This window comes from Nasonia vitripennis (assembly GCF_009193385.2).
Source record: "Nasonia vitripennis strain AsymCx chromosome 4 unlocalized genomic scaffold, Nvit_psr_1.1 chr4_random0007, whole genome shotgun sequence".
Lineage (NCBI taxonomy): Eukaryota > Metazoa > Arthropoda > Insecta > Hymenoptera > Pteromalidae > Nasonia > Nasonia vitripennis.
This window is the reverse complement of record NW_022279643.1, coordinates 2,262,725-2,286,795: the sequence shown is the minus strand read 5'-3', so window position 1 is coordinate 2,286,795 and position 24,071 is coordinate 2,262,725. Positions and strand designations below refer to the sequence as shown.

Genomic DNA, 24,071 nt, shown 5'->3' with positions numbered 1-24,071 from the left:
ATGCTATACGTATATATGCATATATTGCTATACGATTATATGCGCGATACGATCAATGTCTGAACCAATAGTAGCTTGTTGTCTATAGAATAGATCAAGATTTAATGAAGTGCAATAGCAAGAAGAATATGCTTTGTAAAAGATGTGAAATCTCTCTAAAAAAAAAAACTTTTTTTAAAAGTGAAAATCTTGGCAAGAAAAAGGCTAATAAACGTAGTGAAATCTCTAAATATAAAAATGTCAACTAAATGTTTTTTTGCTGTACGCATTAAGATATAAAATTAAACTTAAATTTATGTTTTCCCAAAAAATGATATTTTAATGCGTATAGCAAAAAAAAAAAAAAACATTTAGTTGACATTTTTATATTTAGAGATTTCACTACGTTTATTAGCCTTTTTCTTGCCAAGATTTTCACTTTTGAAAAAAGATTTTTTTTTTAGTATAATAAACTTGTCTTTGTTTGATTGATCTCAGTTCTTGTCTATCTGTCATTTTGTTGAGGGATATATCAAACTCGCCTAGCCTTTTGCTTTTTTAAAAGATAATTTTTTTTAGATATTTTGATCCTTTTTTAGTAAATTTAGTAGTATTTCATATTTTTCATAAAAATAAGCCGTCCTTGTATGATGTATTGTACATAGACATAAAAAATCACGGAGCGCACCACCTAGACTTCGCCATCGGCCACCCTGTACACCTAGACACCGTCCTCGAATTATTGCTTCACCTAGACACTAAAAACCACGGAGCGCACCACCTAGACCTCGTCATCGGCTACCTTGTACACCTAGACGCTGTCCTCGTATGATTTTCACACCAAGACACAAAAAAACCACGGAGCGCACCACCTATACGTCGTCATCAGTCACCCTGTACATCTAGCACTAATAATCCGCGCCACTTGATATGATAGAAGTGTGTGAGAAAGCAATATCCAACTACACTATGCGTATAACTAGTTTATAAGTGGCAAACTTCAAGGTCCTAACATTTTTGGTCTGGAGAATCTGAAGAATAAAGAAATGATTTAAGCATTAGGGAATTACACATCCGTTTATTTTGAAAATTATAGTTTAGCACAAAAACATGCTAATGATTCAAAAATTTAACTAAAAACAGTAATAATAGGCATTTTTATGGATACTATAAAATCCGAAAATCAATATAGAAGTAAATAATGTCGCGGAGCGGCGGCTTTGTCTGCTTCTCAAACTCGCCTTCGTGGCGCTACCGCCACTTGACCAATGTAGTGTCATTTACTAAATGAATAAACAACTTATAAAGAAATATATTTTTCTTACTTTTAAATGTAGTATGACCATTACTTGCCGACAAAGACATTGTTTTGTCTGATTTTTTTTGACTTCTATTTTTATTTTTTTTATCATGAGTTTCTAATTCTGTCAATCTTTGAAGCGTGTCTTCTAAAGTATCTCGTAAGCAAGCGATTTCATTTCTTTGAGCTATAACTTGCTGCTCAAGATTAAAAACCCGGTATTGTAATGAACTTGGTTCATATTCTTGTATCTCGTCTGTAAAAAGAAATGCAATTAAATAATGATTAGGATAATTTTACTTCAATTTAAAGAATGCTTCGTAATAATATCAATTTCAAACAAGGTAATATGTTAAAATTAAATAAAAATAACAAATTACGCACTAAGGGTGTAAAGTAGGCTTTTTCAGATCGAGTATGGAGTTTGCAGTACGAGTCGAGACAAGCTATCACAAGCCGAAGGCAAATGCGTTTGCGAGCCGAAAACGAGTACAAGGTCAAAAAGTCCACTTAGCCTTTGATGCACACAATTTTTATCGTAACACGCGGACACATTTTCGTGTTTCTCCGTATACATGTTAAGCGGGGCTGACGTGACTATTTTTTGACACTGCACGCTTATCTTCAGAAATAATTCAAACACATCAAAATCAACACTTTTTTAAAAAGCGGACAAAAACTTTTTTGCCCACTAAATTTTTTTCGCTCTATAAAAGTTTTTTTGCTCGCCGGTCAAAAAAGAGTCACTTTAGTCCCAATTAATAGGTATGATAAACGCGAAAATCGTTCGTATGTTACAAACAAATTATTGTAACATTATTTCTTATAGGCAATTTAATGAGCTTTGCAATTATTTATATAAAAGTATTGGTCATGACAGTAATTTTATGAAAGGTAATGCAAAGATAATGATTTTAAGATTTTTCATTAATCATTAAATTATTATTTTTAAATTATTGGAACAAAACTCGTTCCCCATGGAGGAATATGTGTACAAGTCGATAGGATCGAAGTCCCGCGATGCAACGGAGAACTCTCTCGACACCTTCGAAAGCCAACGTTGCATGCAATACACTAGCTGCTTTGAATTCGGAATGGTCTATGCACTTCCTGGTGCATGCTTGGCTGCTCAACCTGCATTGTATCTTTGCTTAAAACAACATGTGTCAAGAGCACGCCTAGTACGGTCGTGCCCAAGAAGAATAAGTCGGCACCCACATCGCTCGCTGGCTTCAGAACTCGATCGCCTGCGTGGATCTCTGCAGCACAGGTGACGTCTATCGAGACGTCCCCGAAGGACATCTTCGTGGCGCTGGAAGATATTCGGAAAGTCCAGAACGAGGCCCTTCAGGCACAAAACACCATGTCCAAAAAAGTCTCTCGGTTCGAAAAGAGGCTTGGCCCAATGGAAAAACGCCTCAAAGCCTTTGACAACTTGCCTGCGCTCAAGACTCGACTGAACAACGTCAAGTCTTCCATCGCTGAGCTGCAGGCACAATATCAAGAGTTGTCGTCAAGGAGCCCTGCAGCACAACACAACAACAGCATTGCTACTGCCGTGAAGGAAATAAACAGTCTTCGCAGCGAGTTAGCTGTAGTTAAGAGGAGGCAAAAGCGTTCATCGAACAATGTGGTGGTAATCTCTGGCCTGGCCTACTCACAGGAAACTTTGCTGCAACTCCTGGCTTTCACCGTCCTGTCTGCACTGGATTCCACGATCCTAAGAAGGGATGTGGCATCCGTCAAGATCATGAGGAGACTTGACGCAACAACCACCAATGCGTAAGGTGACAGAAGATTTCCACCTTTAGCTGTCACTCTCTCATCCAGTGCACTGGTCCGCTCAATCATCGTGGCCAAGGCCAAGAGACGCAAGATTCACACTAATAAACTAGATGTTGCCCTACTAGAGGACAAGAGCTCTCTGCCCAGATCATCAGGGACTCATTAACATCAATGTGCTGCTTCCTCCAGATATCCACAAGCTAAGTATTAAAGCCAGGCTAAAGGCGGAGAAGAAAAGGGGATGCCGCACCTTCGTGAGGGACGGGAGGATCTACATCCGCTCTGGCGAAGACAACATACGGGTCATTATTATCTCTACTGATGCTGAACTCGAAGCTTTTTTGCCCGGATGCCGCCAATAGCCAACACAATCATCGCACACTAAAACACATACATATCATTCCACCAAAACCACCATCTAACTTATCTAATACATCTACATCTGCTTCTAAACGTCTCTGTCTGAGGGTCTGAGGGTATGTCATTTCAATGCGAACTCTCTCACAGGTCACATTAAAATGATCAAGCTCTTCTTGTCCACTCATTCCCCCTTTCACGTAATAGCTGTGACTGAGACTTGGCTGAGTAACAAGATAACATTCATCCCTTCACTAGATGACTACATACCGTACAGACGGGACAGAAACAGAAACGGTGGAGGTGTTGCCCTCTACATTCATCATTCACTCACAGCCAGCGTTATCTCGTCATCTGACGGCAAATAGTCAGGCAAGCCAGGTAAGCCGGAATATCTATTTTGTGAGATCTCTGCTAAGGGAGTATCGCCCATCTTCCTGGGGGTTGTCTCACACTGAAAGTCAGACACTCCTTTCATCAACGGTTATGACCTTATCACGGCTACACTCGACGTACAGATTTCACGCCACGTACCTGCTACATACTCTTACAGAAACTATAGAGAAATCTGTGCTGAGAAGCTAAGGAACTACCTAAGCGCATATGACTGGTCATCCCTCACCACGTCATTAATTGACGAATGCATTACTATTCTTAACGCTAACTTAGCGAACGCCATAAATCATTTCGCCCCATTAAAGACTGTTATACCAGATCTAAAGAGAGCTTGAAAATCTTGGCATTACCACCTCTAAATCACCTTCACCTGCTCGGTTCTCTTCAGATGCTTTCAACAAACATTTCAGTTCCATCTCTAATGACCCTCAAGCTCCATCTGTTGAGCCTGGACCTACCTGAACATTTTATCTTCAGGGATGTTACAGAGTCGGATAGTTGTAATGTCCAAAGCACTGCCAATACTCGCTCCTCTACCATGTCAAATCTTCAACCTGTCTCTGAGCGAAACACGCTTTTCCTCCGCCTGGAAGTCGGCGCTCGTACAAGCACTAAACAAAGTTAGCTCTCCAACAGCTTTGACTGACTACCGTCCGATCTCTCTACTCTGTTTTCTGTCCAAGGCGCTGGAATAGCTGGTGCACAAACAAATCTCTGAGTATCTTGAGACAAGACTTTACCTTGACAACTTTCAAACAGGCTTCTGCACTGGCCACAGCACGCAGTCTGTCTTAATTAGGCTAACTGATGATGTCAGGCTTGGAATAGACTGGAAAAAAGTCACTCTGCTACTTTTATTGGATTTGAGCAAGGCGCTTGATACTGTGTCACGTCAGGCTACTCGGAAAGCTATCCTCTTTCGGCTTTTCTAAGCAGGTTATCCTCTGGCTTGCATCTCACCTCTCGGGAAGAGAACACGCCGTCATTGGTGACAACAACGAACTCTCCACCTTTCTACCATTTAACACCGGTGTCCTTCAGGGGTTAGTTTTGCGTCTCTGTTGTTTGCGTTGTACATCAATGATATTGTTTCTGTCTAGATTCAGATATGTCCTATCTAATCTATGCGGATGACCTGCAGATTTACACCTAATGCCATCTTGAGGAGCTCGATTCCTGTTCTGTCAAGATAAGTGCTGCACTAAATCAACTTAAACTGAATGTCCTTCTTTTGCTAACACCTTTATAAATATAGGGGAAGCTAGGGTCGACTATGAATCATCGGTGCGCAATCTGGGGTTGGTGCTTGGCTCCAAAATTACGTGGAAAGAGCACGTTACACAAATCTGTAAACGTGCTCACTCTTTGTACAGACTCTACTCCTTTCGGAAGAGCACTAACCTCAGGCTGCGCTAACACCTTGTGCAAGCACTTCTATTTTCCATCATTGACTACTGTTCACTGGATTACTGTGACTTGACGCAAGACTGGACACGAAACTGCAAACACTTGTCAACACGGAAAGTGCACCTGTTTGCTCGGTTGCGTATTCACTGTTTGCAGTATCGAGGCAGTAGTCTCTTGACTGACTTGCCCAAATTCTTGTACTAGATCTTCTAAGTTCTTGATTCTATTCTTAAACCTCTGATTTTCTACTGCCTGCTGTTGCTGCACACCATATCCTGCTGTATTTTCTGCATGTGTGCTCGCATGTTGTTGCCTGACATTACTTGTCACCTGGACTGTTTGTACTGCTGCTGGTGCTGTAATTACCGTACTGTTCGTTGTTGTGGTTATGATATTCGGGTCAGTGGCTACTGTTGCCAATCCGCTGCGATTATCGCTTAGTACGTACATCGGTACTGCTGCAGCTGCTACTGTGTTAAGTGCTGGTGTAGACGTTGTCGTGCCTCTCAATTCTCAGCGCCTGTCGTTCACGTCCAAAGCTGCTGCTTGATTTCCATCATCTTAAGCCCTGCTGCAGGGAGGATTATTACTCTCTAGCTGCTGTCTGGGTGAGCTATGATACATCTGTGCTCCTGCTGCCATATTCGTAAGTTCCATATCGGAACTGCGCTCATGCTATGAGCGTTGGCACTCGAGAATTTGGCTTTTTGTTACAAAGGACATTTGCAAGAACGCTCTACTCGTCAGTAGTGCCTTTTGCAATTTTGCTGCTCTTCTACTCTTAATTATAAATTTGTAAGAACGTCTACAATGCTTACTTCTGGCATGTCATATGCCCATGCTGCTATTTGTTGTGCCACGTCGAAGTGGCCAGCTCTAGGATTATCCATTCTCTTTCTTTTATTATTCGCTTATGCGCAGTAGTAAATAAGGATACGCTGAACGAAAACCGAAGAAATATTTACTTCCTAACAAATAACTAGCAAAAGGGAAAAATCTAATCGATTGTCTAATGAAGAAAAATTCTCACTCCTTTTTGTTTGCAAAAAGAAAGGAACAATATTTGACTGTTTTTATTTATTTTATAATGGGCCTCTCATCTCCTTCTCAGTCTACAATCAGTCTGTACTTGATTTTGTACAGTGTAAGCGAGTAATTTAGGGAGTTACAAAAAAATTCGAAGAACAAAAGAGGAACAAAAATAATTTAAAAAATTCTCGATTTCTCTAAATATTAACCGCACAATAATTCAATTGCTTATCTGAGCGATCCACAAAACTGAGAGCTCCTAAATCTATTTTCCTCTGTTGGAGTTTTCAGAGAATATTCCTACACTTCCTAATGTCTTCGATAAGAATAAAAAGAACTTTGTTTTCCTCGCATTCAACCGGAGAGAAAAGAAAAACAAACGTAAATAATATAATTCCTTACGTAGTTAAACTGAATAGTAAATTAGTACCTACGCAAATTCGCAATTGTTCATCTTTGCAATATTCGAATTACAATTCTCCGAGAAAGTATTTCTGTATAGCCTATACTATCGCGACCACACTGCGCGCTCGCAAGTAAATCAGCTGTTCGCCGAACGGCTTCGCGCCGTGAGCAAGTCGGCCGCTACTGTGCGTGTGACGTCACACAGTAGGCTAGGTTGCCGGCGTCGTCTTTCGCCTTCAATTCTGGCGCGCAGGAGCTACGCTGCTCTACAGCTACTTGTCGTGGCTGCTTACAGTATTACACCTACCGAGTGATCTACTCGATACGCACAGTATGCCAACCACTATCTTCCGAACGGAAGAGCCCCGGGCGGGAGGCATTTCTGACAGGGCAGTTGGGTGAACCCTGAGATTTCGGTAGCCTTGGTATACCCCCCACGAGAGGAAGGGGGAGTGATCAGTAATGTTCCGAACTGGAACTAGTCGAGTGATCGACGGACCATCTTGAGGGTGGTGAAGATCAAAACTAGTATACCCAGGCCCTTGTAAGCTAGTCGGGCTCTAACTAGCTGCTTGGGACTCTAGCCCTGGGAACGCTCCGGCATAATGCATGGTTGGCCAATGCCAAAAACGAGTGGGACGTTTAAAACTTGGTAGCTTGCTTAGTACACTCCGGTGGAAACGTTTGTGAACTCTCTACTGGGGAGGATCAAATCAGTACCACGGGGTCGGGGAGCCGCAGGATAGATAATCCTGTCCCGACAGGGTAAAGGACTCGTGGTGGCGGTGGTTAACCCACATGCTGGGCAGAAAGTTTATCTTTCGATGTGTGAGTTGCAGTGTACAACTCGGGTATTGACCTGCAGAGTCATGAGGGATTGGATGGGATCCCGCCGCCCATCCGAGCGGCCGGTTGACTTCCCACTTAATGTCACCAGGCATCGGTAGGTCATCGAATGTTAACGTGCATTCATTGATCGCGTTGGCCGAGCGTATCTCGGCCCCGCGCCCCATGGGGGGCCGTGAGGGGAAGCTCAAGGCATAGCTCACACGTTAAACAATTGGATTAAGGTAGTTCAGGACCCCCAGTCGTTCTCAACCATTCCGTTCGATAGCATATGGCGGAGCGCGTTAGTGGTCTGAAGTTGTAGTTGAGCACGACTGCCAGTCGGTGGCGCTCTCACACACGTAAAGACCTATCCGTGTCGTGTCTGTGTACACTAACACAAACATGCGCAAGAGAGCGTAGCGACTTGGCAACGCCGCGTTGCCGTACGTAACCTCGCCTCGGTGGTAGCTGTCAGTGTGTCCGTGTCCGCAGTAAAAATGTCAAACTTTCGTGCAAAAAAACGGACGTTTTGCAAAAAAGAAGGTGGATGATAAGCTAAAAAAAGCTGTTTTAGACATGTTAGAAGCTAGAAAAAAGCGATCAAGAAATTCCAAAAAAGAAGATTGTAGTGATAGCACAATATTCGAGGGATGTCGAGTTGTTAACCTCAAAGAGTTTGCTCGGAATTTGAAGTGCAAAAACTGTAAACAATTATTAGATCTAGAGCACAGTCCTGATGAAAATCGGTCTGGGCTATTGAGTACATTTACAATTATATGTGATAATTGCCAATTACGGAATGATGTGTCTACTAGTGGAAAATATAACGACGAAGAGAAAAATTATTCTAACGTGAATACAACAGCTGTACTTTGTAAGTACTATGAAGATATATGTTTGACTGTGTAATATGTATACATATTGAAATAAAAACACAATTTTGACAGGTACCATTCACTCTGGACAAGGTTTTTCGTCTCTACAAAAGTTATTCTCGTGCACGGCTATCCCTATGATGACAGAAAAAATGTATAAAAAATATGAAAAGGAAGTTGTAGACGAGCAGCCCAAGAAGAAAGAAGTTTAGTTATAGAAAATGCTGAAAAGCTGTGTGACTTCTTGTAAGAAAAGTGCTTATAAGTATGCAAGTATGCAAGTATGCAAGTATCCAATACTTACAAAAAACTGATTGACATAAGAATATTTGTTAAAGCATGATTTGTAACATGAAGTGCAATGAAAAATTGTTTCAAATGAGTTGTATCAAACAAAGCAAATATGGATTCACAGTCAAGTCTCTTAGAAGAATATGAAAGGTTTTATCGAATATGCCAATTTTGTAAAAAAGGTGTATACGGAGAGAGTTGACTGTGAATACATGTTTGTACTCTCCGATGAAATCTTTTGTAGTGTTTGAAGAGATTTGAGTGTGAATGCATATTTGCTTTGTTCGTTGAAACTTATTTGAAGAAAATTTATATTTGTATTATTTGTTGAAAACAGATTTTTGTACCTATATTAATTTTACTTTCTTATGAAAAAAAAAAAAGAACTTGTGTATTAATATTTGTAACAAATAGATTTTCGACCTATTATAGATTATCATTATAATTGTATATACATATGAACTTTACTGTAATTTTAACAGTTTCTATCACGATCAATTTATATGTACTGATTTTTTTACTTTAATTTTACTAATTTCTATTATAATCAATTTATGTATACTGATTTTTTTAAATAAAGATTATGTATGATTCTTACAGACCTCCAGAGATTGTCCAGGATTTATACCCTCATACACAAGACCTTCGTCTTTCAATGAATACATCCAGCATTTCATCCATTCCAGATCCAAACCAAAATAACAATAACAATGAAACATTATTCGATGAATCCGTAGGAAAGATAGTAAATATAATCGTCTCTTACGATATGGGTTGGAGTAAGAGGGGAAACGGAAAATCGTATGATAGTTTAAATGGCTATGGGACTATTATAGGCTTTCTTACTGGCAAGACTATACGACACGCAATCGTAAATGCGCTAAATGTGATGCAGGGCAGCCTAAAAACAATCATGATTGTCGAAAAAAATTTTCTGGTAGCGCGAAGGCTATGGAAGCGGAGGCAGGTGAATTTTTGATTAATAGAAGCAATATTCTAAAAGAAAAAAATTTACAAGTTAAAGTAATGATAGGCGATGATGATAGTAGTACAATTGCGTCGATTAAAAGAAATAGTTCAGAAATTATTCATAAATTATCGGATAAAAATCACTTAGTGAAGAATTTCGGTAAAGATCTGTATAATTTAGCAAATAATTATAAGGAACTGAAAAGACAAAATGTAATAAAGCATATAAAGAAATGCTTTTCATATGCAATCGCACAAAACAAATCTCAAACTATTGAACTTGCGAAGAATCTACGTAGTATACCAGATCACTTATATGCATGTCATGAAAATTGCGGTGACTGGTGCAAACGTAAGGACTCCTCGCAATTTCAGACGGTGAAATTAGTTGATGAAAATTTGCGGTACAGTTTGGATGAACTTTTCAGTAAATACGCAAACAACGCAGGCAAATTTTCTTTTTCAGCTTCTAGTCAAGCTAATGAATCCGTTAATAATATTATTGCGCATAAAGCCCCAAAGAATATTTGTTATAGTAGAAGTAGTTCAGCTGACGTTAGAGTTGCCAGTGCAATATGCAACAAAAACGATGGAGAGTCATCTATTTTAAATATAAAAGAGAAATTACATTTATCTAAGGGATTGTTTAGTATTAATCATGCATCGCGATCAGATAAAATTAGGCATAAAAGAGCTTTAAAAGCAAAACAAGTAAAGTATAAATTAGATAGAATAGAAAGAGCAAAAGATAGAGGCACTGCGAAAAAAAAGGAAAGTCATGAAGGTGTAACTTATAAATCGAATTGTGGAATAAATATACCAAGTGTATCAATTCCTAAGTCGGTTGAAAAACACAATAATTATCAAATTGTATACTTTGACTTAGAAACATCTGGTCTAGCGCTGAACGATAGCATTATTCAAATAGCTGCAAAGTTTAATCACATTGATTTTAGTATATATATAATGCCTAGCGACCAAATAAGTAGTGCTGCAACTGCAGTCACTGGTTTACACGTGAAAAATAATAATTTGTTCTTAAATGATAAGGAGTTGTTGAGTTATAATTTGAAAGATTCATTGCTTGCATTTAGAGAATTTTTAGATTTGGCTAAAAGCCCAATATTATTAGTTGCCCATAATGTTAAATTTGATGCTCCGAGACTGATTAAAAATATAAAAAAATGTGATATGGAATCGGATTACAATATTGTTATAGGATTTTCTGATACTCTACCTATTTTTAAAAAAAACATTTCCAAATAGAAAAGGTCCTGGTCAGTTCAAGTTATCCGTTTTAGCAAATGATTTACTAGGTCCCCAGGACACAGAGCTATTTCACGATGCATTATTCGACGTAGAAATTTTGCAAAAATTACTTTTATATATTGGAAAAGAAAATGAGGTAGAAAATCATAAAAAAAGTTTCGATTATTATTCGTCTCAAGAGTTGCAATATACTAATATAAATCTATATTTAAGTCCTTTTAAAACCATTGTATCCAGAGATATATTTAAAAAAATGGCTAATGCAAATTTACGCTACGATGACTTATTGAAAATGTATGTTGAGGAAAGTGAAAGCGCAGTATTACAATGTTTCACTAAAAAATTAGATGATGGGAAAGCTATAGTCACTAAAAATAAAAAAGTACTGACTAAGATTATTGACTTATTAAAAAAGAATATCGGTTCATAAGATTATAATTATTAATTATAACTCGTTTATAAATGTTTAAATAAATAGATATATTTGTTATATAATTAATTCAATGTTATTTCAGAGTCTATACACACACACACACGCATGCATCCGCACGCTCTTTTAGTGCGACGTTGCCACCTACTCGTATGGTTTCCCCTTCCCTTCCTCGCGAATGTCGTGCGATTCAGAAATTTCATAACTTTGTATTAAAATTACTCGGAAACTGTACGGTCAATCGAACTGGCCCTTCTCTATGATGTTTCAAATTATGTGAACTTTAACATATTCAATTTTTATTAAAGTGTTAAATACCAAATTTCAGTTATCATTGAAAACGTCGTTTGAATACCGCGTCGCACATTTAAACTAATGTATTATGGGTTGAACTTTAGAGGCTAATATCTCGTTTTTGGGGCGGTAAAAATTGATGAAATTTTTCATACATATGCATATTATAATAATAAACAAGTGTACCAATTTTCATGAAAGTCCTAAATAAATTATTTTTGGGATGAACTACCTTAAAGATTTTCGTCATTTCATTTTCACAAACACACAGCTTAAAAATAAAGATCATATCTGCAAAAATAATTATTCGCAGCATCCCTTTCATCAAGACCAAATCTGCAGATTACATCTTGTGATATGCAGGAATACATACAGCATTCGTCATTTCATATTCACAAATAAATAACTTCGAAAAAAGATCATATCTGCAGAAATAATAATTCGCAGCATTCCTTTTATCTAGACCGAATCTGATAATTACCTCTTCTGATATACAAAAATACATACAGCATTTGTCATTTCATATTCACAAACACATTCTTCTAATCTAAATAACAGATCGCATTTGCACATATTATTTTTTGCAGCATCCCTTTCACCTGGGCTAAATCTGCAGATTACAGTGTTTATAATTTTGTTTGTAGCTTTTGCACTTGGTCTTAACTATTTCTATATGCTTTGCTCCAAGCAATGATATCATAGCTAATGATGCTATGGAAAAAAGCATAATAGATCATTCTAAGAGTTTCTGTAGGCATGGATTTTGAAATTGTATAAAAAATATATAGTAGGTATTTTGTTTTTCCGATTATATGTTTTATGTGATTGTCCCATTTTAGGTTGCTATCAAAAACAATTCCTAGACATTTAAAATTGTTTACCCTAGTTATATGTTTATCAAGAATTTTGATGTTTACTTGAGCTAGCACACTTCCAATACTGACAATACAGCCACTCCGATATCACACTTAGAAAATTGTTTATAGTAACTTTGGCTTCTATCTGATCATTACCAGTAGCTATAATAGCAGTATCATTTGCATACGAAATTATGGCCTCGGGGGGGGGGGGGGGGGATCTTCTTCAAGATATCATTTATGTACAGGATAATACTAACCACAGAGCTATCGCTTTGAATACCGTCCATTTTAACTACTTGGAAGCTGTCACTCAAATAGCTTAAAAGGAGATCCAACGCTTGACCCCTGATTCGAATGCAATAAAGTTTTGCCAGTAGTATGCTATTGTCAACATTACCGAAAGCTTTTGCCAGGTCTAGGAAAGTTACAATCGTAGGCTTACTTTTATCAACAATATTATATAGTGCATTAGTTATGTACTTTAGAGCATCTTTCGTACCAATCTTCCTCATAAAACCAAATTGTTGCTTTAACATTATATTGCTCTATTCTATAAAATCATGAATTCTATTATATATAATTCGCTCAAAAATCTTTGCAACATTGGATATGAGAGAGATTAGTCGATAACACCGGCACACAAAATAAAAAAAGTTGTCTGCGCGAGAAATCAGACCTATCTATCTTTATGTTTTTCGGGTCGCTGAATTCGAATATAAGGTCAGTTAGGCCCCATCACATTAGGGTCAAGGTCAGTTGGAGGTCAAATTAAGAAGAAAAGGTTTAAAAAAATTAAAATGCCATATATTTATGTTTTTTTCGTCGCTGAATCCAAATCCGGAATCAGTTTGGCCCCATCTCGTGAGGTTCAAGGTCAGTTCAAGGTCAAACTGAGAAGAAATGATTAAAAGAAATAAAAATGCCATACATTTATGTTTTTTCGGTCGCTGAATCCGAATCCGGGGTCATTTTTACCCGATCACGTCAGGTTCAAGGTCAGTTGGAGGTCAAATTGGGAAGTAACGGTTAAAAAAATTAAAATGCCAAATATTTATGTTTATTTGGTCGCTGAATCCAAATCCGGAATCAGTTTGGCCCCATCTCGTCAGGTTCAAGGTCAGTTCAAGGTCAAATGGAGAAGAAACAGTTTAAACCGATTAAAATGTCATATCAAAAGTTTCCAAAAATGGAAAAAGATACCGAAAAATTGTAAAAAATCTTATTTAATCACATAATATCTTCCTTGTGTACAGAGAAAAGTTGCTTTCGTTTATATTTTTTTCTTATTTTGCTTTTTTTCCACTAGCTTAGTAACTCTCGATGTCTTTCTTTACTCCTTTTTTCTCTTGTAACGAACTCTTTTTACTTCAAATGACCTATGCAATGGGTTTCTTTTTCTCTTTTTGTTATTTGTTTTAATGTCTCTCTTCAGTGTCCAGCAAAAATCTGCCATCATGTTGACATTCCATCTTCCTTGGTATCGATTCTCCATTACACTTATATCTTGATGATATCGTTCTCCCTGTTCTTCACTGACATCTCCTAGATTCAGAGGGAAGTAATCAAGATGGGAATGTAAGAAATGCATTTTATAACTCATCAAGCAACCCAAATTTTTGAAATTCTCCAACATTTGTTCAACTAGTTCCTCATAGTTCTCACTCTTTTTATTTCCTAAAAAGTTCTCACGAACAGTTTTAAAACTTTGCCATGCAGCTTTTTCTGTGTCGTTTATTTTGGAAATTATTGGAAAAAATAAAGTAGTTATGTATCCGTACTACTACGTATACGGCCTCGCCGTAGGCCCCGCACTGCGTACAGCGATCTCCTCGTGCACCCGCACCGCACACACGTTTTTCTTTCTTTCTCTCTCATGTGAAAACCCTCTCGACGCCGCGTTCTTATTCTCTCTACTTCCCGTGTAACAAAAACCATTTACCGCGTGTGTCGTCACCCGTGGAATCCTCTCCTCGAGGCGCCAGAAAACCTCGCTATCTCCAAGGCTAGCTGGTTTCCCGCGGTAGATCTCTTCCTCTTCTCCTCCCGTGGATGACGTCAAGCTGATGACTGGTCCGTGGCGGTCCTCCCGCCAAGTCGTCCTGCTGCTTCTCCTTGTCGCCGAGCTGGTGCTGGGATGCTCCTGGGAAAGCCGTCAGACTTCCTAGCCTCAGCGTGGACACTTAAACCCTTTTTCACAACGCGCTCGCAAAACTCGGAAAAGTCGACTTACGTCAACAAGAGCTAGCGAGATACTGCCGATCCGGCGCGCGACAGTCACGTTCGCTACCTCCCCTCCTCCTTGGACCGAATCTAAGCTGCGCTCTGATTGGCGGCCCGGGCCGCACTACCCAACCTGATTGGCTCTTTTCTCTCTCGCGATGTCGTTCTTCTCGCCACTTCGCGAACTTTCGGCGAAGCTGCGACGCATTATGAGGTATTACGACTTTTCGTACTTCAAAATCAAATAACTCCGTATCCAGTCGGTCGATCAATTTGAAATTTTTGAAAGATGATGTTTAAACTATCAGAAATCACATATAAATAAGCAGAATGGTTGATGTTGACGGTCCTGGTTGGTCCAGGAAAACTCGTTAAAGTTGACGGTTTTCGTAAAAAATTTACAAAAATCACTGTAGAACAAAGGTTTTTTTTTTATTAATTGCCTGCAAATACTATTTTTATGTATTGTTTCACGCTGAATTTAAATATGCCCTTGAAAATTTTGTAGGATTATTGTTTCATCTGGAAAATAGAAAAAAACTTGTAGAATCGCCAAAATTTGGTTTTTTATGACTTCATAGGATTTGTAAAACTCTGTCATTTTATGTTATTCTCATTACTGATGGTAAATATATGTTTGATTATATAAACTATATCAAGGAGGCCCGCTGAGAAGGATGAATAAATGAAGTTTATACATGCAAACCGGCGGGAGCAGAAGTTACCCTATATACTTCAAAATTGGTGTTTTGTAACCTATACATTTTTTCATACAATAATATCTTATGGTTTATTAATTTATAGTATATTTTCTCGACACATACCGAGCAGATATTAATTTTATCTCTCATTTAAAAAAGTCCGGTGAAAAAATAGCTTAATTCTACATAATATTCAAATTCTTTATTTTGGAAAACGATGTTTCCTGTAAACATCCCTATATTTCTAAATTGTAATTATTGAATAATTTGTTTTTGCAAACATCAACAATAAACATTACCAAAGTAGCGTACGTCCTTACGTACATACAAACATACTTATCAAGTAGCGCGGTAGCGCCACGAAGGCGAGTTTGAAAAGCTTGCGGCGACCGCGACCCTATTAACTTCTACATTAGGTTTTCAAATTTTCAATTTAATAAATACAAATATTTACATTATTGTATCTAAATTTTTTTGCCGTAAAATCATATTTGTATGCTTAACTATGATTTCCAATCGATATATTGCCAAGAAAGCAGCTTTCTTTACAATAAACAAGCATGTCTCAACAAAAATGCTAAAATCAGTTTGGGATTCTTCAGCCCAAATGTTCAGACCATGAAGTTGGCCGCACACGGCAAGTGTTAAGACTGTGAATTTAGCAGCACATATTGCTTTTCCACATACTTATACAGACCAGTGACATTACTGATGTGATCACACATATACCGACCAGCAGGACTACGGAGTACGGATGTGATTTCATTTTTTTTTCTTTCTCCTAGAGGAAGCAATGTAATAGTGATTTTTTGAGTTTGTCTAGAAACATGTTAAAAATGTGTTTTGATGTATTTTTAGTCGAAATATAGTGTTATTGAAAAATGGCATTGAAAATGTGTGTGGACGTTAGTATACCGCTGTATCTCAGCTTCTACTTTGTGGATTTTAACCCACCAAGGCTCATCCTTTTTGTTTTTACTATAGCATAATGAGAAAAAAGTCCGTTTTTCATTTTGTAGACGCGTGTTTATAGCGATTTTTTCGTTTTGAGGTTTCAGATTTTTCTAATATAGTTATTGAAAAAGTTCATAAAAGTAAATTACTAAATATTTACCTAAAGAGAATACAATTACCTATCTTTTTAACGCGGAGAATTCAGATTATCGGTCGTCGTTCTTTTGTTATATGAGAAAAAGTAAAACGTTTTAAAACCGTTATAACTCGATAACTACTCTATAGAACTTTAAAAAAAGCATGGTGATTAAGAATAATGAGAACTACTTTCTGTACAAATATAAAGTTATTTCATCAATTATTTTCCAATTGGATAATAAACACATTGCTATACTAAAAAAATTGTTTATCTAAGATTATAAATTTTATTAATAAAATTATATCAAATTTTACTATTAGTGTTATAATTTTTCCAATATAGCTTCTTCCTAGAGGAAAAGTTATAATAATCAAATTTTTCGTTTCACTCCTTTAACTGACACCTCTACTTGATTGACTCATATAGAGTACATGCATCTAAACTCTCAAATCGTCAAAAGAATATCATACATCCGTACAGATTTATTAGAAAACATGTAATTATCTTCCACTACCGGAACAGGAGGAAGCTAAGTGCCAATGTCTTGGCAGCGGTTTTTTATTTAATATCAAGTGGCGCGGTAGTGGTAGCAAGGGTATTCGATGACGACGTCTAGGTGAAGTGCACCGTGGCTTTTTTATGTCTATATAGGTGTAAAAATCATTCGAGGAAGGTGTCTAGGTGTACAGGGTGGCCAATGACGACGTCTAGGTGGCGCGCTCCATAGTTTTTGGTGTTCAGGAAAATAAATCATATGAGGACGGCGTCTAGATGTACAGGGTAGCTGATGACGAAGTATAGGTGGTACGCTTCGAAGTTTTTGGTGTCTTAGTGTAATAATATTTATGGACAGCGAAAATGTACACCTATCCAAAATTTTTTAACATGCATTATCAATCATAGCCATCATACTTATATTTTGCGACAGAATAATCAGTGTTTTTGAAATCGTGCTTTTAATTGGTTAGTAGAATTTATCGATCAGGCAATCTGATTAAAGCATTTCAGAAACGTTCCACAAGAATTAACTACCATCCAGTGTACATTTAATATTTAATGGTATACTTAATCTCTATAAAAAATTAACTTTTAAAAAAGTAAAAGGTTAGGCGAGTTTGATATATTCCGCAACGACATTACAGATAAAAAAGAACTGAGATCAATCAAAAAAAGTCAAGTTTATTATAGTTAATCATAATAAAGCAAAAAAATTGTATCTTGAAAGTTGTTTCTAATGGATCAACATATAAATTAACTTTAAGTTAAGTAAGCCCTTAGTTGAACAGAACAATTTTTTTACAAGCTCCGCAAAAAACTATACAGAATAAAAACTAAAATTTATTGAATACATTTTTAGATTTTACGCGAGTATCGTGCTCCCCCATTTTCAACTAGCATAAGCTCGCGCTACAACTGACAGCGCAACTTCAGCAGCGCCACGAGCCAGCAAGCGGCGGTAGCAGCAACACCGAAAGAAGAGGGAGAGCGCGCAACACACCATGTATATATGTATATAGAAGCTGCGAGCGCAGCGGCGCAAGAGAAGGAGAAGCGGCGGCGGCGGCGTAGCGCGCATATTATAAATTATTTGTATGAATGGGTTTCGTACATAGGTGTGAATGTCTGTGTGAAAGTGTGAATGTGAAAGTATTTTCGGCGGCACGATCCCCGCTCGCTCCGAGACCTATAAAAGGACCCGCACGGCCAGTATGAGCTCACTAGCCGAAGCGCAACTTAAGCGCCAGCGCAACTAAAGCGCCTAGTCCCTGCTCTTGAGCAACTTATGCCTTGAGCAGGTAAAAGACTTAGAATATTTTCAAATATTTCTACACTTATAAAAATTTCGAGTCAGGCACGATATCGCATCATAAAGCGTATCAGTCCTAGACTTAGAAAAATTCTAATTCTTGTCAAAATAACTTAGAAAAATTTCATTACATAATTTAAACTTGTAAAATTTCGAATAAGATCAGATAACGCAAATTTAAGCGTATCTGCATAAAATCTCTTCTTGTAACAATACGATTCAAATCAGATTACGCAACTTAAACGCGTATCTGTTTATTTTTGTTTGTAAAAATTAAAGCGGATTTACCCATTTAATTTTTGTGATACTTAGAATATATGCAAGATATACGCAATATTCTATTATTTATTTATTTGAATATATTTATTTTCGTTATAAAGAACAAAAATCTCTTTATTGCGATAAACCTCCACTACCTGGTATCCCGGACCTGAACTATCATAATTGAGAATTATTATAAAAATTTAAAATCTTTCTATTTAATCTGTTGTCAGAATCACGACGCAGATTAGTAAATGTTCGCAACTTTTCAGATAATAAAATCAATAGATTTCGTATTCTTACATAAATTTAATTACTACAGGACCGAGATAAGACGTGACCGTTTCAAACTCGCCTAACCTTTTACTTTTTTAAAAGTCAATTTTTTTAGATCTCTTATTTAAACAGAAAAATATAATTTTTATTTAAACACTAATAGTACAAGTTTAGATGTATAAAAACGCTAAATGAAAATTTCCGCATGTGGTCCAGATCAGATGATGCTGAGGATAATCATGATAAGGACTATTCAAACGATATGATATACACACGTTTTTTTGTACATTTGGGATTATATCCGATGCTCTTTCTTGTAGACAATGTCCCGTAGATCAGAAAGTCATCTTGGCACCTGGGCATCGTCTACAAGAGCTTACAATATTTTTCGGTACATCTGATTTACATACGATGCTCCTTCTTGTAGACGATGTCGCGTCGACCTGGGGGACACCTAGACATCGTCTACAAAAATTCGAAAGTATTTTTTGGTATACTTTTTGTTTGAGTGGTGCTCTTCCTTGTAGACGATGTCGCGTCGAATAGGGGGTCATTCTAGCACTTAGGCATTGCCTACAAGAAGATACAAGCTTTTTTCAGTACATTCGATGTGTATTGTGCTTTTTCTTGTAGATATCAACTACAGGAAAATACAAGTTTATTTACAGTATAATATACAGTATTTACTTCAGATATATTAAATTAATGCTTTTTATAGTTGTAGAGGATTAATGTGGATAATAATAATAACACAGCTAATATTATAACTATCGTAGGTAATACATTTTTAAATATATCTTAATCAAGCGGTTATAGTTATATGTAGAAATAAAAAAATGGCCATAACTCAGCTAAACAATCAATATTGTATATTTAAATTTTATAATGCGATAACTAAGCCAAACAATTATTATTTATAATTAGGCCATCTATGTTGATGATGGCAATGATTAAGTCAAAAAATGATTAGTATATGTAACAATTTATTTATTTATTTATTTTTTGATTATTTTTTATTGAAATATTTGTAGGCATTGGCGATAACTGTACCAGTTAATCATGTTTATTTTTATAATATTTTAAAGATTGATTATAATATATATTTTTATATTTATTTTATTACAGAATATTAATAAATCAAATATAATTTATCATGTGAACAATTAAATTAATTCAAAAAGATTTCCGAATATACTATGTTTTTTGTATATATTTTTGTATTAGTGTTCGGTTTTCTACGTTTCTATTTATCTTTTAATAAATCCTCATCATGCTCGCATATAGACTCTTTATTTAAAAATAACTTCGTTATTTCTCGATGTTTCTTGGCAAAGCAACATATAATTGACTATGACTGGATACTGTAGTGCACAAATATATCCTGACTTTGTCAGAAGATTGACATTTATAGTCATAATGAAACTTAATCTCATCTAACGATGGTCTTAGATCAAGTCGTGGCAATAAGACGATTTTACCAGAATATTTAGCAGTAATGATTTGTCCAAATAATATATGTTTTTATATATTCTTAATAATCATTCTTGTTTCATTACAAAGGCCGCCATCGATATCTAAATTTCTTAAGGAGACGGATACAGCTTAAATTTAAAAAAATGCAAAATTCAATTTTTTGTTTATATTTTTTCTAAATTGTTTAAAAAATGAATTAAACAATCACTGCGCGTCACACAAACCTTCTAGATCTCGTCGTCGACGCTCCTGATCCCGGACAGACTGCAAAACTCGAACTCTGCGCTGGACCGCTAGACAGGGGGATCAGGATACCCGCACTCACAGACAGGATATAATTCAATCTGCTGCACACAGCACAACAGACTGGGTTATCGAACGATTTCGAATATCACGAGGGAAGTCACGTGTTTTCGTTTCGAAGGCCGAGAGCTATCTGAGCGCGCAACATCAAGACCTGCAATGCTGATTTGCTTTACTTTATCCTCATCAATTAATTCCCCTGCTTTTACTAATGATTCTTTTGTCACTGGGTTCACCTGAAGGATTAGCCCGCTCTCTCTCTCTCTCTCTCTCTCTCTCTCTCTCTCTCTCTCTCTCTCTCTCTCGTATCTCCTCATAGCTCCTGATCTCAGACAGACTGCAGGACTAGAGGTTGCTGGACCGCTAAGCAGGGAGATCAGGAATACCCGGACTCCGCGTCGCATTCACATACAAGATACAATTCGATCCGCTGGATACAGCATAACACTCAATATCACGAGCGAAGTCCTGTGTTTACCTTCCGAAGGCCGAGAGCTATCTGATCGCGCACCTGAAGGATTAGCCCGCGCGCTCGCTCTCTCTCTATCTCTCTCGCTCTTATTCCCGAATTCGCACGTGTTTTTCTTCGCTCGTGCGAGTCTACCCTGTTTCGTCGCGGCGCAGCGGTACTCAACTCGTTACCCCCCCCCCCCCCCTAGAATCGATCTATCGACCAGATGGCGATTCTATCCATTCCGTCCGCGACGAATCGAAGCGTCGTGCATCGCGTCCGCGACTAGAAATCTGGGAATGTTGGGGCGATGAAAAAACACATTATTACGGTGACTACCATTACTGGGCTTTATTTGGCCTTGTGTAGCCGAACATTTGGGCACTTGTTGCTGCGCGACACGTTGGGATGCTCGCAGACATAACACGATTTCTGATACGTTTTCTCCGACGCCCCAGAGGTTGGCTTGCGCGCGGACACTTCTCCGTCTCCGGCGTGCTAGTTCGCCCCGGCGCCTAGACCTGGCGTTTAGGCTATTTTATGCTTTTGCTTATTTTTTGAATAACAAAAAAATCCTAGGAAATTTTAATAGACAGATATAAATTCAGCGAAAAAAAATTGAATATAAGATTTAGAAATCATGTTAAAATTTATTCCATCGGGGTACAGGGAGTTTTGTCAATTTGTACGAAAATCGACAACCTGGTAGATTGTTCCCGGACGAAGCATCGTTACTTGGCCTTTCTCATACTTTTATGTAATTTAAAATATCTTAAACCTAGTGTTGAACAAGTGCCCTCGACTCCTTTTTGTACTCATACAATGTTTTCAATGTTTCATCTAGCAAACAATATACTTTCTTAAATGCTGATGAAGATTTGTTAAAAAAATATAACCTTTTTTCTAAATTAGTAGTATATAAATAAAATTAAAAAAATTATATTACCAATCATAATGCGATGTTGTGCCTTGTACAAAATATTTTTAGCTTTTTTGACTTTTAAAAATCTGCAGTGTAATTTTTCGTTTTTCGCATCTTCACAACATTTTTAGGCTTTGTTTTTCATTCTATACTTATTTTAGTATTTTATGCACTTTTTTTTAGAACAAATATTTTGCAGAATTCTCTTTTTTTACAGCTTCTGTGTTTGTCGTGACCCCTAAAAATATAAGTTAACAGGAAATTATTATAGCTATTTCTTGATTCTTGCTGGTGTCAACAATTGTTTTGCATTGGAGTCCTAAAAAATACTTGCTCTATTACAAGTTGTCTTTTCTACATATATACAACTTTAATATTTAAATTAATTATGTAACATGCATAACCACAAAGTTTCATTTTAAGTAAAAATATTTAATAAATGAAAGCTCTGATGAAAAACAATTTTGTAAAAAAGCGTTTGCAAAAAACAAGGTAAGTTAAATACTTATGGCTTGTAAGTGCAGAATGAATATCGTTTAGAAGTTTTTCAGTAAAAATGAAACTATGAGTTAATATTTATTTTTGCAATTCATATTTGTGCAATCCGGTGCTACCAAAAAATCATTTACTAAAAACTGCTGCCAATTCTTTGGCACGTAGCTTCCTCCAACTACATTTATAGTTCCAATAGATATAATAGTATTCAAACATACAGTATATTAATGCTTTTTGTTAATATTTTCAATCTTAATTATTTTACTGAAGGAGCAATTTTCTCAGCAAAACACCATGGTAATCAGAAAGATTTGATAAAAATCTTTAAAATAGAGGAAAAACGACACTTCGAGGGGTGGAGCGCACTGCAATCAAGTAAAAATTTAAACCTCAATATTTTAAATACCATTAGGTCCTCAATATCTCATGAAACCATAAATTTTCTTAAAACATTCTGAACTTTAGTTAGCGAGTTATAACGTTTAACAAAAATACTAATTTTCAGTTATACAGGGTATACAGGGTGAGAAACAAAGAATTTGAATCTTAATATCATTTAAACTAATCAGTTTCATAAGCTGCAAAAAGAACTTAGCTAAGGTAAGCAAAAGATCTATCTTTTCCCAAAATTTCAACTTAATTAATTTCTTTTTATTCCCGTAATCGTACGACATAGAAAACCATTTTTATTTTGGATTTCGATTTTTAGCTCAGAAACTAGTCACCAAAATGGCTTCAAATTTTTACAGCAAATAGATATTATCGTTTTTCGTTGTCATACACTTTTTCAAAACGTTTCACATTTTAGTTTCGGAGGTATTAACATTTTTTTAAAAATCACCTTTTTCATCATAACAATTATAATATAACATAATAACATAATAAAAGATCTTGAAAATCTTGCGGGAGAAAGTAGAAAATTCAATCATCTTTTCGGAAGACTATTGCTGAATTTATTGTGTGAATCATATCATTTAAAAAAAGGCAGATATAATTTTTCAAAAATCAAAAAATTCCAATAAAACGACTATAAAATAGCCAGAATCATAAAAAAAAAGTTTTTTCCGAATTTAGAACCAGAAAATTTATATGCATGCAAAATTTTACTACGTACTTCCCGTTATGCCAGTATACATACATACACACAAACACATATACAGCCATCCACACGGTCTTTTTCTAAAAATGTATGATTCAAATTTCAAACACCTCCAAATACGTTTCTATGAAGTTTTACCGAAACTGAAAATCTTACATTATATTAAAGTAAACAAATTTTGTCCGGTTCTCCGGTTCTCTGGACCACCAGGTCCTACGTCACACTTTTTTAGATTTTATGTTTTCTTTGTATAAACAAATGATGGACTATAAAAATTTTAGGCCTTACGAATTTTGAGTTTATCTTAGAGTTTAATAGTGTCGAATTTCAGGCATATTGTTTGGACACAAAAACATGTGTCAAAATATGCCTGTGGTCTTGTTGATGCTCCATCGGTTGTAAAAGTAATACATTTTTTTAAATAAAAACATTGCCAAAAACGTTGCCAACTTCGTATATATACATTGTATAAGCTATTTTAATTTATAAACAAACA

General features: G+C 36.5%; 1 protein-coding gene across 15 annotated transcripts in view; it reads right to left on the bottom strand.

Annotated features, from left to right (window-relative positions):
- The window catches only part of LOC100119385 (echinoderm microtubule-associated protein-like 2), an 804,666-nt gene that overhangs the window by 701,146 nt on the left and 79,449 nt on the right, over positions 1 to 24,071 (bottom strand). For 10 of the 15 annotated variants that reach the window (XM_031930031.2, XM_031930040.2, XM_031930035.2 and 7 more), the window contains 2 exons: positions 22,006 to 22,219; positions 1,305 to 1,535 (listed from right to left, as the gene is read on the bottom strand). In XM_031930031.2, coding sequence (XP_031785891.1) covers positions 1,305 to 1,535; positions 22,006 to 22,012 — 238 coding nt within the window. In that variant the 5' untranslated portion in view covers positions 22,013 to 22,219. Of the gene's footprint in view, positions 1 to 1,304; positions 1,536 to 22,005; positions 22,301 to 24,071 lie in introns of all 15 variants that reach the window. The other 5 variants (XM_031930039.2, XM_032602021.1, XM_031930038.2 and 2 more) reach the window with 3 other exon arrangements.